General features: G+C 46.5%; 1 protein-coding gene across 5 annotated transcripts in view; it reads right to left on the bottom strand.

Annotated features, from left to right (window-relative positions):
* AGAP1 (ArfGAP with GTPase domain, ankyrin repeat and PH domain 1) overlaps nt 1–15,015 on the bottom strand; it is a 380,857-nt gene that overhangs the window by 48,810 nt on the left and 317,032 nt on the right. For all 5 annotated transcript variants that reach the window (XM_077313638.1, XM_077313646.1, XM_077313654.1 and 2 more), the window contains one exon: nt 10,793–11,015. In XM_077313638.1, the coding sequence (XP_077169753.1) occupies nt 10,793–11,015 (223 nt within the window). The remainder of the gene's footprint in view (nt 1–10,792; nt 11,016–15,015) is intronic.

Here is a 15,015-nt window from a genome sequence, read left to right as displayed (position 1 = left end):
ATTGTGTTTTAATTATGATTTAATGGGTTTTTACGGGATTTTATTGTATTCATGGATCTTTGTAAACCGCTGCGAGACATTTGTGAGCGGCGGTATATAATTATAAATAAATAAGTCCAGAAAGGCTGATGTAGATAAAATGCATAAACTCCTAAACGTAAAGCCACAATTTAGGGCTGTCGGCAAATTAATCAAAATAGAAGGTGCTAAACAGAACCTTCTTCTGAGAGTCAGTTTGGTGTAGTGGTTAGGAGTGCGGACTTCTAATCTGGCATGCCAGGTTCGATTCTGCACTCCCCCACATGCAGCCAGCTGGGTGACCTTGGGCTCGCCACGGCCCTGATAAAAAACTGTTCTGACCAAGCAGCGATATCAGAACTTTCTCAGCTTCCCCTCCCTCACAGGGTGTCTGTTGTGGGGAGAGGAAAGGGAAGACAAATGTAAGTTGCTTTGAGCCTTCTTCGGGTAGGGAAAAATGGCATATAAGAACCAACTCTTCTTGTTCTTGTTCACCTGGCTCCTAAAGATCAAAAGTGAGGGGGTCCAGGCGCACCACTCTCAGTGGAAAAATCTAGAAAAGGGGCACCGTTATGGTGGCTGCTACGATCAGGCATTGCCAGGCCTCCTGCCCTGCTAGAGGCTCACTGCCAATCAAAACTCCCCAAAATAGCTGGTCGAGAGGCAGTGGTGGTGAGAAAGAGCAGGCACTCCTGCATTTGATAGTACGATGATCACCTCTGAGAGACCAAAATAGGCACCTCAACAAAGGGCATTTACCACCTCAGGGAAGCGAGGCCTTCCAGGGGATGGAGCGCTCATAATTGTGGTAACTGAAGAGTGGGATGGATTCCTCTTATTCTGTCGCCGAAGGCGTGGGAAACAGGGATACTTGTCTCTTGCTCCAAGGGCCCACAAAACCCCTAGCTGGAAAATAAGCCAACTGGCGCAGTTTGTGTCCGTTTCCGCACTGCTCTCGTTCAGTTGCCTGCGCCTCAGGGACCCACAGGGAGCAGCCATTCCTTTTGGAAACTGTGCAGCCTTCCTACCCCACAAGAACGCAGCCTGCTAAATACCTCAAGCCGCATATGCATAACATTGTTAGAGATCATTAAATACGGCTAATTTGTGAGTGGGGATCAAATTGGATTTCATGTCTTAAGGTAAAGGTCAATTCCAATAACTGCCAACTCCTAATTCAAAGGTTCCCAGATAGAATTAAGAACCTTTTCATTTCCCGTGACCTTTGCTAAACGGAACAAACACTGGATAATCACTACGGGAGTAGCCTCTCCAGGAGGAAACTAACAAAGAAAAACAGCTGCAAAAATGGGCCGTTTCGGGGGAAGAATACAGAATATCGCAACATATATTTCCTGCAAAAAACAACCCCCCCCCAAAGCAATCCCATGAGAACACCTCAGTGGCCCCTTAGTTTCCCCTAAGACTTCCTTCTTGAAAAAGCCCGTGCTGAAAAAGACCTGCCAAATGTTAATGGCTTTCGGTTGGCTTGATTTATGAGGAGGTTTGGGGGGTTAGGCAGATGAATGGATATGGTTGCCAGCTCCGGATTGGGAAATACCTGGGAGCTTTGGAGGGTGGAAGGGTTTGAAGAGGGAACAGACCTTATCTGTTCCAAGGTAAGGCCTTGGAGGAGGAGCGTGTCTCATGGCTTAAATGCCACTCGGCGCTTAACGCCCACTCAGGACGGCTGTCCCGCCCCTGAGTGCCTCCTCCTCCAACCGGCTTGCCTTTCTGTCCAGTGGCCAGCCCATCACCTTCCGTCCCCCACCCCTGACCACCCCCTCCTCCTTCCACTTCCCTCTGAGGCTCGGAGGCTGCAGATCCCTGCCACGTGAGAGCTGCCCCTGCCGGTGAGTTCCCTTACAGCTGCCTGCAGCCTTTTCAGGTCCTGGGGGAGGGGGGGGCTCTTCACAGAGTTCTTCCACACCACCCCCCTAATCTAGTGCCGGTTGTATTCCTGAATGCAACGGGATTGGCCGCTAGTCAAAGTATAATGCCGTGGAATCCACCCTCCAAAGCAGCCATTTTCTCGCAAAGAGGCATTTTAGGCATGTCTGTTCCTTTAGACTGAAGTTCAAACACATTCGTTATCTAGCACAAATCTAAACCAAAGATTTTGGGGGCCACAAAATGTGACCTAGGAAGCCCAAATTATGTCCCTGCTGGTTTACACCATCCTGAGAAGCTTCAGGCCCAAACTACCCATTGCATTTAATACGGGGGGCAGGGGCGGGGCTTGCAACAGGACATCTGCTGTGAGTTTCCTGTGGCCATTCAATTTAAGAAGCACTACATGAGCCTGATTTGGACTGGGACCATGACGCAGGGGGAGGAGAGACTTCTGCCTCCCCCCACCCTTGCCATTTCCATGACATGAAAGGACCCAGGGGTTGCTATTTGCATTGTCACAGAGTTGGGGGCAAGCATTCAGGGCACATGCAGCCCCCTGAGAAGGCAGAAAATGTCCCTTGGAACAATTTCAGGTCAGGGAAATAGCTTGGGGGGGGGGACGGGAGAGGCAGGAGCCCAGAACTCCCCCCCCCCTAATTCACCACGATCCCAATATGAATGGAGTCCCTGCAGCAGTTCTAAATTGAGTTGCCATGGGGAAACTGCAGCTGTCATAAGGCTGTGAGAGTCCCCATCCCAATAGTGTCCTTTGGGCCTCTCATTAGAAGCTAAACGTCACTGGCACAAAACATGTTTTCCAATTGGCCAGCGAATGAACGCTGCTATTCTGATACAAATCTGTAACGCTGACTGATTTAACTGGTTCCCAATCCTCAATATAAGCATGCCATACGTAGGCATGATGCAACTCTCTGTGCTGACTCAAGAGAATGACAGGGAGGCTTTCTGTGCAATGCGTTGGGTGTTTTGCTGGGCTTAAAAGGTTCCTCGTGCGTTTTGGTTCTCGGTAAGGCGCTGTGAAAGGGCTACAATTCAGAACAGTGCTGAAAGACCAAGTCGAGCCTAAGCCACAACTGGCGACATGACTAACCGCAGAAAGGGCACCCGGAAGGAAAAGAGAGGACAGCCTGCGCGCCAGATCTGCAGGGAAGCTCCCGAAACGCTCTCATGCATCCTACTCATCTCCCCCACAGGAATTCCCTTAATAGCTCTCTCCCCAAACTCTCTATGATTTTTACCAAGGAGAGTTCTGTCCCAGCATGGCTGCTCATCAAGGACCGTTTCACGGCTCCCCTGGACAACGATCAATGTTTTAGGTGCATTCTGAAATATTATCAATAGCAACTGGAGAAGAGAGGGGGAAAAAAAAAAGGTCTTGATTTGAACCCCATTTCATTTGATTGTTATAACATTGATCAGCTCTCATTTGACCCACATGACTGAAGGAGGGTTGAAGGGCAAATGCCCCCCAGACATTAAATTTAATATTGAATACACTTGGAGGGGGGGGGGGAAATGTCAGCTTTTGCACAATCCATACTGAAAGATTTTTCTTTTTTCTTCCTTTCCTGGGAGTAATTAAAAGATGCTTTTCTTGACTAATGATCCCCCTGTTTAGAAATAGGAAGTCGATATTCCTCCTGCAGCAGTCAGCTTCAATTTGTCACAATTCTTCCAAAGTTTAAGAAGTGGTTCTCGGGGCTCTTTGGTAATTGCTCGAGCCAATTACAAGGGTTCTAAAGCTGACCTCATCTGCAGCCCACTGACAACAATCCGAAACCAGCTGGTCTGGCCTTTAAAAGTAGTTTCAATCCAAAATGCTTTTTTTTTGAAGGATTCTTTATAAATAATTTGCTCTTTTTTTTATTAGTGCAATCCCCCCCCCTCACGGGTTTTCAGATTTTTCCCAGGGACCCTGCAGCACCTTCATCCACATTCCAGTACAGCCCCCTCTTCACCGCTGGGTTTAATTGGTCTTGCTATGGGGTGGGGGCTGGAGAACTCCTGGAATGACGACTGGTCTCAAGAAATGGCTGCTTTGGCATTATAGCTAGCCAAGGTCTCTCCTCTCCCCAAACCCTGCTCCCCCCAATTTCCAAGAATCTCCCAACCCAAGAGTTGGCCGAACTTGGTCCTGCTCTGTCCCTTTCATATATATTAGATCTGCAGTAATTACCTAGATAAGTTATTTAGCTCCACGCCAAAAAGGTCAATGGCCCATTTCTGCATATTTAGACTCTATTAGGAGCCTCTTGTGGTGCAGAGTGGTAAGGCAGCAGAAATGTTGTCTGAAAGCTCTGCCCATGAGGTTGGGAGTTCAGTCCCAGCAGCCGGATCAAGGCCGACTCAGCCTTCCATCCTTCCGAGGTAGGTAAAATGAGTACCCAGCTTGAGAGCCAGTTTGGTGTAGTGGTTAGGAGTGCGGACTTCTAATCTGGCATGCCAGGTTCGATTCTGGGCTCCCCCACATGCAACCAGCTGGGTGACCTTGGGCTCGCCACAGCACTGATAAAACTGTTCTGACCGGGCAGTGATATCAGGGCTCTCTCAGCCTCACCCACCTCACAGGGTGTCTGTTGTGGGGAGAGGAATGGGAAGGCGACTGTAAGCCGCTTTGAGTCTCCTTCGGGTAGGGAAAAGCGGCATAAGAACCAACTCTTCTTCTTCTTCTTCTTCTTCTTCTTCTTCTTCTAAACGGTAATGACTGGGGAAGGCACTGGGAAACCACCCCATATTGAGTCTGCCAAGAAAACGCTAGAGGGCGTCACCCCAAGGGTCAGACATGACTCGGTGCTTGCACAGGGGATACCTTTACCTTTACCTTTAGACTCTATTAAAGGGGCACAACTCCCCCCTTTTTTTTTACACTGGCCAGTTGGCAACCTTAATTTTGACTGTAAATTGTTTCTGACTGCCGGCCCCTGCTGGTGTGTCTTAAACTGCTTTGCTATTGCAAATAATGCTTAGCGGGAATATTTGTGCTGTCACAATGGCTGTTAAAATTACAAGGGTGGAGTCAATCTCCATAAATTTCAACCCGTCAAATAAAATGGTGAAGAACCATTTGGAATCTGCTTCCCTTCCCTTTGTCATGCCCAAGGTCATAAAGCCCCTATTCCCCCCCGTCCCCCACTATAGAGGTCAACCTCTGTACCCTCTCTGACACATATCTCTCCCGACTAACATGGGGAATAGATAGCTCAAGCCATCTCCTGGAAATCCAGCAGCCCATAAGATATGCATCTGCTCTTGCCATAGAACTAGCTGAGAGGACCAGAGTTTGGCAGATATGCCTGAGATCTAGAGATGTAGAATTTCCAGAAATCCTGAAGTCATAGAGAGCAAGGGGGGGGGGAAAGGAATTTTCAGGAAAAATATACTATTCAGAACTAGCAATAAATCCCACTGTACAAAAAAATACAACGGGCTCTAAAAGAACTGCCCAGAGCCCATTACTCAGCAATGGTTGCCCTTCAGCGCAATACAGACAGAGAAACGTGTTTCTTGCCTCAGTCAGCTGCTGTCAGAGGCTTCTTTCACTGCAGGCCTGAAGGGAGGGGGTGTATGTGCACAGGTTCCTGAGCAAGAGCCACAACTGGCCCTGTGTGGGGGATATTCCACCAATAGGAGAAGGGCAGTCTGGTTTTGGCAGCAGTTGCTGGGCAGATCCCTCGGACTGCAGGCTTGTTGGTTAACTGGTGAGCTGTCCTTGATCACAAGTTCCCTTTAATGTTGTATGATGCTGATGATGATATACACTTTCCAATAATACCTAGCTGGGTTCTTGCTCCTTCTCTCCTAGTTGTGCTGTGTTGTAAACTGCCCCGAGATGTTCCAAGAGGCACAGGCATACAAATAAAAATATCTGTTCCTCTGTATATTTCTGGAAAGGCCCACCCCAGTGTGACTCCTCCTCCAACCGGCTTGGCTGTCTGTCCAGCGGTCAGCCAATCACCTTCCGTCCCTCACCTCTGACCACCCCCCTCCTCCTTCCACTTCCCTTTGAGGCTCGGAGGCTGCAGATCCCTGCCACGTGAGAGCTGCCCCTGCTGGTGAGTTCCCTAACAGCTGCCTGCTGCAGAGTTCTTCCACCCCACCCCTCTAATCTAGAGCCTGTTGTATTCCTGAATGCAACGGGCTTTGCCCCTAGTAAATATATAAAATATATAATGCTACTGAAATATTTCACCACCCTTTCCCAGTTTCATGAAAAGGTTCAGTTTGCTAGTTTGAGAGACTCTTCTCTATCCTTTTTCAACATGGACTGGCACACTCCTTCAAGGGCTTGCATGTCTTATTCATGTTTTCTGCATTTCCTGTCTTCCTGCCCTCATCCACTGCAACAGGCATAATGGGTGGACATTCAGTTCCCTCCCCCACTCCCTTTCACACAACAAGGCTCTCGCTGTGATTGCTGAGCACTTTTCAGCCCTCCAAATCAAGCTTAAGGAGGCTGTAGAAAACATTTATCCCTGTACTAATTCTGGAGGCTTATAACCTCATTGGGCTAGCAGTAATTTGCCGCCTAGGATGGACCACTACTGCAAGTAATTGAAACGGCTTAGCATTGCAGAACAATCCATAGATCCTTTGGGCGGTGGAAAGGGCTAGGAAGTTGCAGCCGGCTTAAGAAGGCCTCATGCGGTTTTCAAGGCGAGAGATGTTCAGGGGGTGGTTTGCCATGGCCTGCCCCTGCATTGTAATCCCTGGCACAAGCAGGCAGCTGTCATGGGAGATGGATCTCCCTATAAATGAAAAGGGTTTTTTTCAATAGTGGCACCTCTCATACGGAACAGCTTTCCTCTTGAGACTCACCTGGCACCCATGTTGCTTTCTGTGAGACACCAAACTAAACAGCTTCTTCTCCCAGGCTATTAATCAAAGGGTCAGTTTTTTTCGACAGTATTATAGCTTGGGAGCTGTTGGTTTATGCTGTCTGTGGTCTGTTTTTAAGTTCTGTGTTTTTATGCTGGGCTTTTCTTTTAATGCTGAATTTTAAACACCATCCTTTCATGTTTTACTGTTATTGTTTTTATTCTGTAGGCTGCGTTAGGCAGGTTCCTGGAGAGGCAGCATTAAAATGTTTTAAACCAATAGACAATAACAGAACTTGGTGGAAGCCCATGATGGTGATGGGCAACAGGTACAGGACAGACAAAAGGAAGTACTTCTTTATTCATCGATAAAGAAGGACGTAGCGATGGCTACAAGCACAGATAAATTTATTTATTTGCTTCATAGCCTGCCCTCCTGGTAAACCGGCTCAATAAGGAATAGCAATAATGTAAGCTAAACATTAAATAATAACATTAAATAAATGTTTAAAGTCACATTCCATAACCAGTTGCAGCAGCATCAATATAAATATTGTTTCCAGCATAATTTCTATTCAGAGATGTTTTGATGGATGGGGGTCCTTATGGGGGGCCCATTTGATGTTACAACCAAAAGCTTGGCAGAAAAGCTATGTCTTACAGACTCTGTGGAACTGTGCCAAATCTGACAGGGCCCGCAACTCCTTCGGAAGCTCATTCCACCTTTAAATGGGGATTAATTACTGGAGGATAGATCTATCAGTGGCTACTATCCATGGTAACTAAAGGGGACCTCCATGTACAGAGAAAGTGAACCTCTTAATTCCTGTCCTAGAAAAAAAAATATTGGAGAAGGCCTTCACTTCTCTGCTCTGTTTGTTGGCCCTCTGGAGCAACAGATTGACCACCCATGTGAAATGGGCCCCTGGGCTTGAAGGACCGCTGGCCTGATCCAGCAGGATGCTTCCTTACATTCTGATCCTCATCTGTGTGCATCATTCCCCGCTCTAGCACAGGCGAGCTTGTCGTCTGCCTTGTGTCAAGCTGCTGCTCAGAAGACAGTTCCTCTCTGTTGTGAAACTGATTTAACTGAGCGACAAAACGTGCTGCTCAGTCATTTGTTTATTTGACTTCTGTACTTCTGAGGGAACGGGCTGTTTGGAAATTGGCTGCTGTATTCAGAAAGCGCTCATGGCTAAAACTAGATGGGTTTTACACCTGCATCTACAATATGGTCCATTCCCCCAATGCACACTCCATTTTATGACACCTGCATCTGGCCTCTGCAGTTATTTTTAACATGAACACATGGGTACGTAAGGACATAGCAAAAGGCTGCCAGATCGGACCAGCCGTCCATAATCCAGCCGTTTCACCCAGCAGCTAACCAGTTGTCTTGGAGGGCCAATCAAACAAGTCATGGGGATTGAGGCCCTCCGCTGACTTTTTATGGCTCCCCTGACTTGAGTTGTTAACCATGCAAGCATTTTTACAGCTTTGGTGGCACCTTTCCTGACTTGAGGTATGCATTCTATTCCGGGTGTCAATGAGTGTGGTTTTATAGAGTTTCCAAATACCCTGGAGAGATTTGATGGTGATGGAAAGTGCTATCAAGAAATAACTTGATCCTCCCCGGACTTCTTGTACATCATTGACCTTCTTCCTCGCCGCCCCCCCCCCTAGCAATGGGGGTAGGAAGGGGATCTTTTTTGCTGCCACCATGTTATGATGGATTTTAAGTCTTTTAATGGGAGTTTTAATGGTTTTTTTAAGACATTGTGACCCGCCACGAGCCGCTTACGGAGTGGCGGGAAATAAATTGAAAAATGAATGAATGAATGAATGAATGAATGAATAAATAAATAACAACTGATTTTGGGCAACACCTGGAGTTTTCAAAGCAAGATATGTTCAGACGTGGTTTGCCATTGCCTGTCTCTGAGCCACGATCCTGGTATTCCTTGGAGGTCTCCCAGTCAAATACTAGCCACGCCCAACCCTGATTGGCTTCCAAGATTTCATGAGACCGGTCTGGCTGGAACTATCCAGGACACAGCTTGGCTTTCTTTAATTCTCTCTTTTAACTTCCTATAGTCTCGTTTTTTTCAGAGTCCTCTCTGAAATCAAGAATGATTATTTTGGATGGGGAGGAGAGGGGACTTTCTACTGGCATAAATCCTGAACTTACTAGCACTGTGGTCACTTTTCCCAACTGGAGCAAGAATGGTAACATCCAGCACTGGGTTTTCTTGAGTCTTGGGGAGTCACTGATTTCACTGAGATGTAGGTGGACTCCTATTTCTCTGGGTTTCGCCTCAAATTAGATTGATGTACATCTTTCATAACACTTATGTGCACACGCAGACACAATAAACTTATGTATATAATTATATAATCTCACTACCTAAAAGGAGATTGGTGACTTACTGTAAAACCTGGCCGCCTTTAGCTTGTCCTCACACTTACTGAACCAGGAATTCCTTTTTCCAGTGTTAATAAATTAATACAATAAAGTACTCTGGATATAACAGTGCATAGATCCATCTATTTATCTGCTAATGTTAAAGATACATTTGAGATTTATAATTATTGTTTTACTGCGCCTGCAATAGAAGAGGAAAAACCAATTAAGCACACACTTTTAAAAGAACTCTCTTGCATTTCAGAAGCAAGCATCTACTGCAGTGTGTTTGGTTGTCTTTGGTGTTCTCCGACAGATCCTGCCAAGCAATGGACTTGGGAAACACAGACACAACGTTGGCAAAACATACACTTCCAAAGACAACACGCCAGGCTAAAAGGAGACGGATAACCTCACTGCTGTATAGAAAACTCTGCTTTTCTAAAAATCAAGGAACGGCCATATTGCATTTCCTCAAATCTAGCATTCTTCATCTGAAAGCCACCAACAACAGTTCTTAAAAACCAACACTCATAACAGCATTTTATTCACGGCTCCAGTCCCTTTTCTAACGGTACTATACACGACGAAACCAGCCACCGTCTAAGGCAACAAAGCAAAATAGTTTTCTGGATTTGTTTGTGAGAAACGCACAATAATAAAATACTACATTGAGACAGAAACATAACAAGGAAGGGAGCCAGGAACATGCCCCTCCCCCCTACACATGGAATGTCAACATCCACCAGCAAGATATGTGGCTCATTTGATAGCTTTCCATCCATCCCACTCCAGGAAATACAGGTCTGAATGGGAAAGGGTGAGGCCCAAGAAGAACTTGCTTGTAGGCCTGAGAGTGTGACCTGATCAAAGGTTGGCTTCTTTAAGTGACATCTCATCCATACTCGTTCAGGGAGCAGCAGGGCCAAACGAACACGATACTGAAAGAACACAATACCCAATTTGTTCAACTCCAACCAAGAAGATGCTAAAAACGACGACAAGCCAGTCACTGAAATGCTCTCAAGGGGTAACAAGTACAGGCAAAGGCTTGTGAGTGCTAATGTTCTGGATTGTTCTGTACATTCATAGAAACACTAGTGCTACTTAGGTGGCTGAAAAGCGAAAGGAAAGAAAGAAAGAAAGAAAGAAAGAAAGAAAGAAAGAAAGAAAGAAAGAAAGAAAGAAAGAAAGAAAGAAAGAAAGAAAGAAAGAAAGACAGACAGACAGACAGGCAGACACTGATTTTGGAAAGGCTCTTATTGTTGGCATTTTTCTTTGAATCAAGAAAGACAAAAGCTTGGCCAAAGACCTTCTCAAAGTCACACTGCTTTGTTTTAAGCACTCATACCCACTTCGTTTGGACATTACCCTTGTATGGCCTAGCTGTTGGACACTCTTACGATACTCAGGTTAGTGCTGATCTTGGAGGGAAACCAAAAGAGGAAATTTACCACAGAACTTCAAGCACCTTGGGAGGCCCTGGACGTGTTACTGCTCCCTCCCAGCCAAGAGAAGAAGGTCCCTCTAAGCATCGCACCTGCAAAACTTTCTGTATCTTAACATCGTTCCAAGTTCATGTGCCTGTTCCTGCTGTCTGAACCAGACGCTTGAAAAACTGGCCTTGTACACCGCAACAGCCTACCTTGTGGAATCTGGGGAGGGCTTCACACGCCCCTGGGTCATTTCCTCCCACACGCTATTGGCCAACTCGTTCCCAATGGAGGACATCACTTTGATCAGCTCCACGGGCCAGTCGTCCAAGTCGAGGGACCGGACGCGGGACAGGTGCGTGCCGAGATTCCGGTGTATCCCTGAGCACTCGATGCACATGAGAGCTCCCAGGTTTAAACTGGCCCAGTCAGGATCTGTGGGAAGAGAGAACAAAAGGAATATGGTTTTTAAAACAAATGGATTGGTTTTTCACTTTTATTTTGCAGTACTGAACAATAAGAGAAACACAACTGGCCAGCATATTTTCCCCTCCCCACCAGCTACTCGTCCTTGTATAAACAGAGGCTGGGTAGCCATCTGACGGAGAGGCAGATTCTGTGAAGACTCAAGGGGGTGGCAGGTGACAGTGGATGAGCGATAGGTTGTGAGTGTCCTGCACAGTGCAGGGGGGTTGGGCTAGATGACCCAGGAGGTCCCTTCCAACTCTATGATTTTATGAAACTGATGCATGCAGGGTGATGAGGTGGCTAGCGTACTCGGCTAGGGCAAGGAATTCATTTCCTCAAAAAAAGGGATACTCCAAAGGAAGCGCTGGGCCAAATGAAGGCATGAATAGCTCTACACACAACAAGGCTCCTTGTGATTTGGAGTTGCAAGGTATCTTTAAGTGCCATCAGTCAGCGAGGTGTAGTGGTTAAACAGAGGTGGATTCCAATTTGGAGAACTGGGTTTGATTCCCAATCACTCCTCCACATGCAGCCAGCTGGGTGACCTTGGGCCCCTCATGGTTCTCTATGAGCTGTCCTCGCAGAGCGGTTCTCGTAGAGTTCTGCCAGCCCCATCTATCTCAAAGGGTGTCTGTTATGGGGAGAGGAAGGGAAAGGTGTCTGTAAGCCACTTTGAGACTCCTTTGGGTAGTGAAAAGCAGGGTATAAAAAAAAAATCAGCTCTTCTCTCTTCTTCATGGATCCTGACAGCCATCTGTTTTCCCAAGGAAGAGAGCCACACAATGTGCCAAGAGGTGAGTAAGCAGAGGTGTATTTGTGCAAAGAGATAACCATTTGCCTTCCTGCCAGGGAGGGCTAGATGAATTGCTGGAGGGATGCTGGACGTAAATCTTCTGTACTGTTAAGTTTTTAAATTATTCTTTCCCTTACAGCTGTAACCAACAGGGTGAATAGTAATTCTGCTATCTGTAGCAACAACGTCTTTTCCTCCACATGTGCCTTAGGTTACTCACTCATGCTCACACACATGCACAACAGATGGACTGAAGTAACTGGGAAGCTCAGCCCTTTGTACTTCCTCAGGGGCAACTTTTTCTAGTGTTCCCCAAGAAACAGGAGGGAGGCTGGATTTGTAACTTGGGGTGGGGGCACAATGAAGAAGACCACGCTTTTAAGTCTTGGCTTCTCACTAGTTCAAGGTGCTGGTGTTAACCTTTGAGGTCTATATAATTCGGGACCAACATAGCTAAAGAACTGCCTCCTCCCTTAGGAACACATAGTAATCTTTGGAAGGTCAGTTCTGGGTACTTTTGCCTTTTGAGATGAGGTGGGTGGCTATCTAGGAGAGGGTCTTCTCAGTCAAAGCACAAAAACTCTGGAATTCTCTCTACAGGGAGACTCAGCCATCATCTTCTTCTGCTGTAGGTGAACGGTTTCTTACCTGTTGAGTGATTCATTCTTTTATGTCCAATGATTTAATCGTTGCTGATTTTGTTTGTATTTTAGCACTGGTTTTAATTGTTTTAAGAGCCTCTTGTGGCGCGGAGTGGTAAGGCAGCAGTCATGCAGACTGAAGCTCTGCCCATGAGGCTGGGAGTTCAATCCCAGCAGTCGGCTCAGGGTTGACTCTGCCTTCCATCCTTCCTAGGTCAGTAAAATGAGTACCCAGCTTGCTGGGGGGTAAACGGCAATGACTGGGGAAGGTACTGGCAAACCCCCCCCCCCATATTGAGTCTGCCATGAAAACGCTAGAGGGCGTCACCCCAAGGGTCAGACATGACTCGGTGCTTGCACGGGGGATACCTTTACCTTTTACCTTAATTGTTTTATTGATGCATTTTTGCTGATTTCAATGGTTTTTAAGATGGGATTTTATTATGCATGTTTTTAATTTATTATCTGCCTTGATGGCTCTTATGAGGGTACAAAGGACAGATATAAGGTTTATCCATATGAACCTACTTATCCCCTACAGCTGACTCTAGAGTTTTCCGGGGACCTGAGTGGCACAAGGTTCTGCAGAATAAAGTAAAAGACTTTATGTGCAACTAGGGGCCAAGCCCGTTGCATTCAGGAATACAAGGGCGCTCGATTAGGGCGGTGGTGGAATGGAAGGACGGTCTTCCCTTCCACCCCCATGACCTGGAAAGGCTGCAGGCAGCTGTTCTGGGGGATGTCAGTTGTTTCTGCCTACTGAAAAGAAGATTTTCATCCATCTCCTAGAAGCAGAAGTTCTCCAGAGAGAGAGAAAAAGCTGTGCTGCTGTGGTAAGACTGAGATCTAACTGCGAGGAGGAAACAAACACCAGTCGGCTATGATGCCTGCGTTCAGACATACAGACAAGAGCTCTGTAAACCAAGAAACTTTTCAGCATGCTTTATGTTATGTACTAGATTCAAAGCCTGTTCGTAAGAAAGGGCTTCGAAAGGACCCCCCCACCCCGCCGTGGCCACCCAGCAGACACAGAGGTGGCATTGCCCCTGGGTGCAGCATTTTTGGGCCTGGTGGGAAGGCCTCTTCGAGGCCCCAGGTGTGCTTCTAGGCCCAAGGGGAAGGCCTCCTTCTTTACTCACGGTGTCCTGCCGCTTTCCCATCGCTTTCTGGCCTGTCCTGGTGAGGGCCTAGATTGTGCCCTCACCTGATTGGCTAGAACTGCTGTCTGTCCTGGTGAGGGGCTAATCGGAAGGCGCTTTGCGCCTTCCCATTGGCTCCTCACCTGGACCGGCCCCGCCCACTCTCCGCCCGTTTACCCCTTAGTGAAATATGAAGGTGGAAAGATATGGACTCAACTGTGCTGTTTCTATTCCTTATGCAAATGAAGGACTGTAACTCAGCCAACCAGAGGCTCGCATTTCATTAACTTCTGGACCAATGAGCTGCTCCCGTTTAGGACCAATCAGGTTCTTTGGAGGGCAAACCAACTGTATATAAGTCCGTGTTGTTCCTACGTTCCCTGTTTGGTATTGTTGGTGTTATTTCAATAAAGAGCTGTTGTTTTCAAAGAACTTGTGTCTACAGACTTAATACTTTGCATGCAAGAGGGAATAGGCGGGGGGACGGGGAAAGAGTGCACAAATGCCCCACAAGCTGCATTTGTACCCATCACAGAGAAACAGAGGCTCTTGAATGTGGCCCATGTATTCTTCCACCAAAACTGATCAAAGGCAGTTTCCTGGAATTTTATGCATCAAAATGCTTTATAGCAGCTGCTAGTGGGTTAAGTAACAGATACTAATTACATACAACTAATGGAAGTGCATATAAACTAGCAGCATTTGCCTGGCAGCCAATCGGGTAAGAACTGACCTGGTCCCAATGCATTCAATGTCAAACAGGATAAGAAAATAAAAGATGAAAAAAATCAACTTTTTGCTCATGTGGGTATTTTTTTTCTCTAATATGCATATTCAATCTTCAATTATTAATGTAAAAGGAATCTCATATCACCTTTGTGACTGTGTTTCAGCTATAAAGCCTAGATCTGACTGGTATGTTGGGTGTAAACTATACTAAAACAATATGAGTTAATCAATGTTCTAGTATTCTACTGTTCTACAACGTTTATTACTATCATTATCTTGTTACTCCATTTCTTCCCCATCTATGGGGAAGAAATGGAGATAGTGACAGATTTTATTTTCCTGGGCTCCAAGATCACTGCAGATGGGGACTGCAGCAAAGAAATTAAAAGACGCTTGCTGCTGGGGAGGAAAGCTATGGCAAATCTAGACAGCATCCTGAAAAGCAGAGACATCACCCTGCCAATAAAAGTGCGTTTAGTCAAGGCTATGGTATTCCCAGTTGCAATGTATGGCTGCGAAAGTTGGACCATAAGGAAGGCCGAGCGTCAAAGAATTGAGGCTTTTGAACTCTGGTGCTATAGAAGACTCTTGCGAGTCCCTTGGACTGCAAGGCGAACAAACCGGTCAGTCCTAGAGGAGATCAACCCTGACTGCTCTTTAGAAGG

Source organism: Paroedura picta, chromosome 1 (assembly GCF_049243985.1).
Source record: "Paroedura picta isolate Pp20150507F chromosome 1, Ppicta_v3.0, whole genome shotgun sequence".
NCBI lineage: Eukaryota > Metazoa > Chordata > Lepidosauria > Squamata > Gekkonidae > Paroedura > Paroedura picta.
Note: the sequence above shows the minus strand (reverse complement) of the source record. Positions and strands in the feature narration are given on the sequence as shown.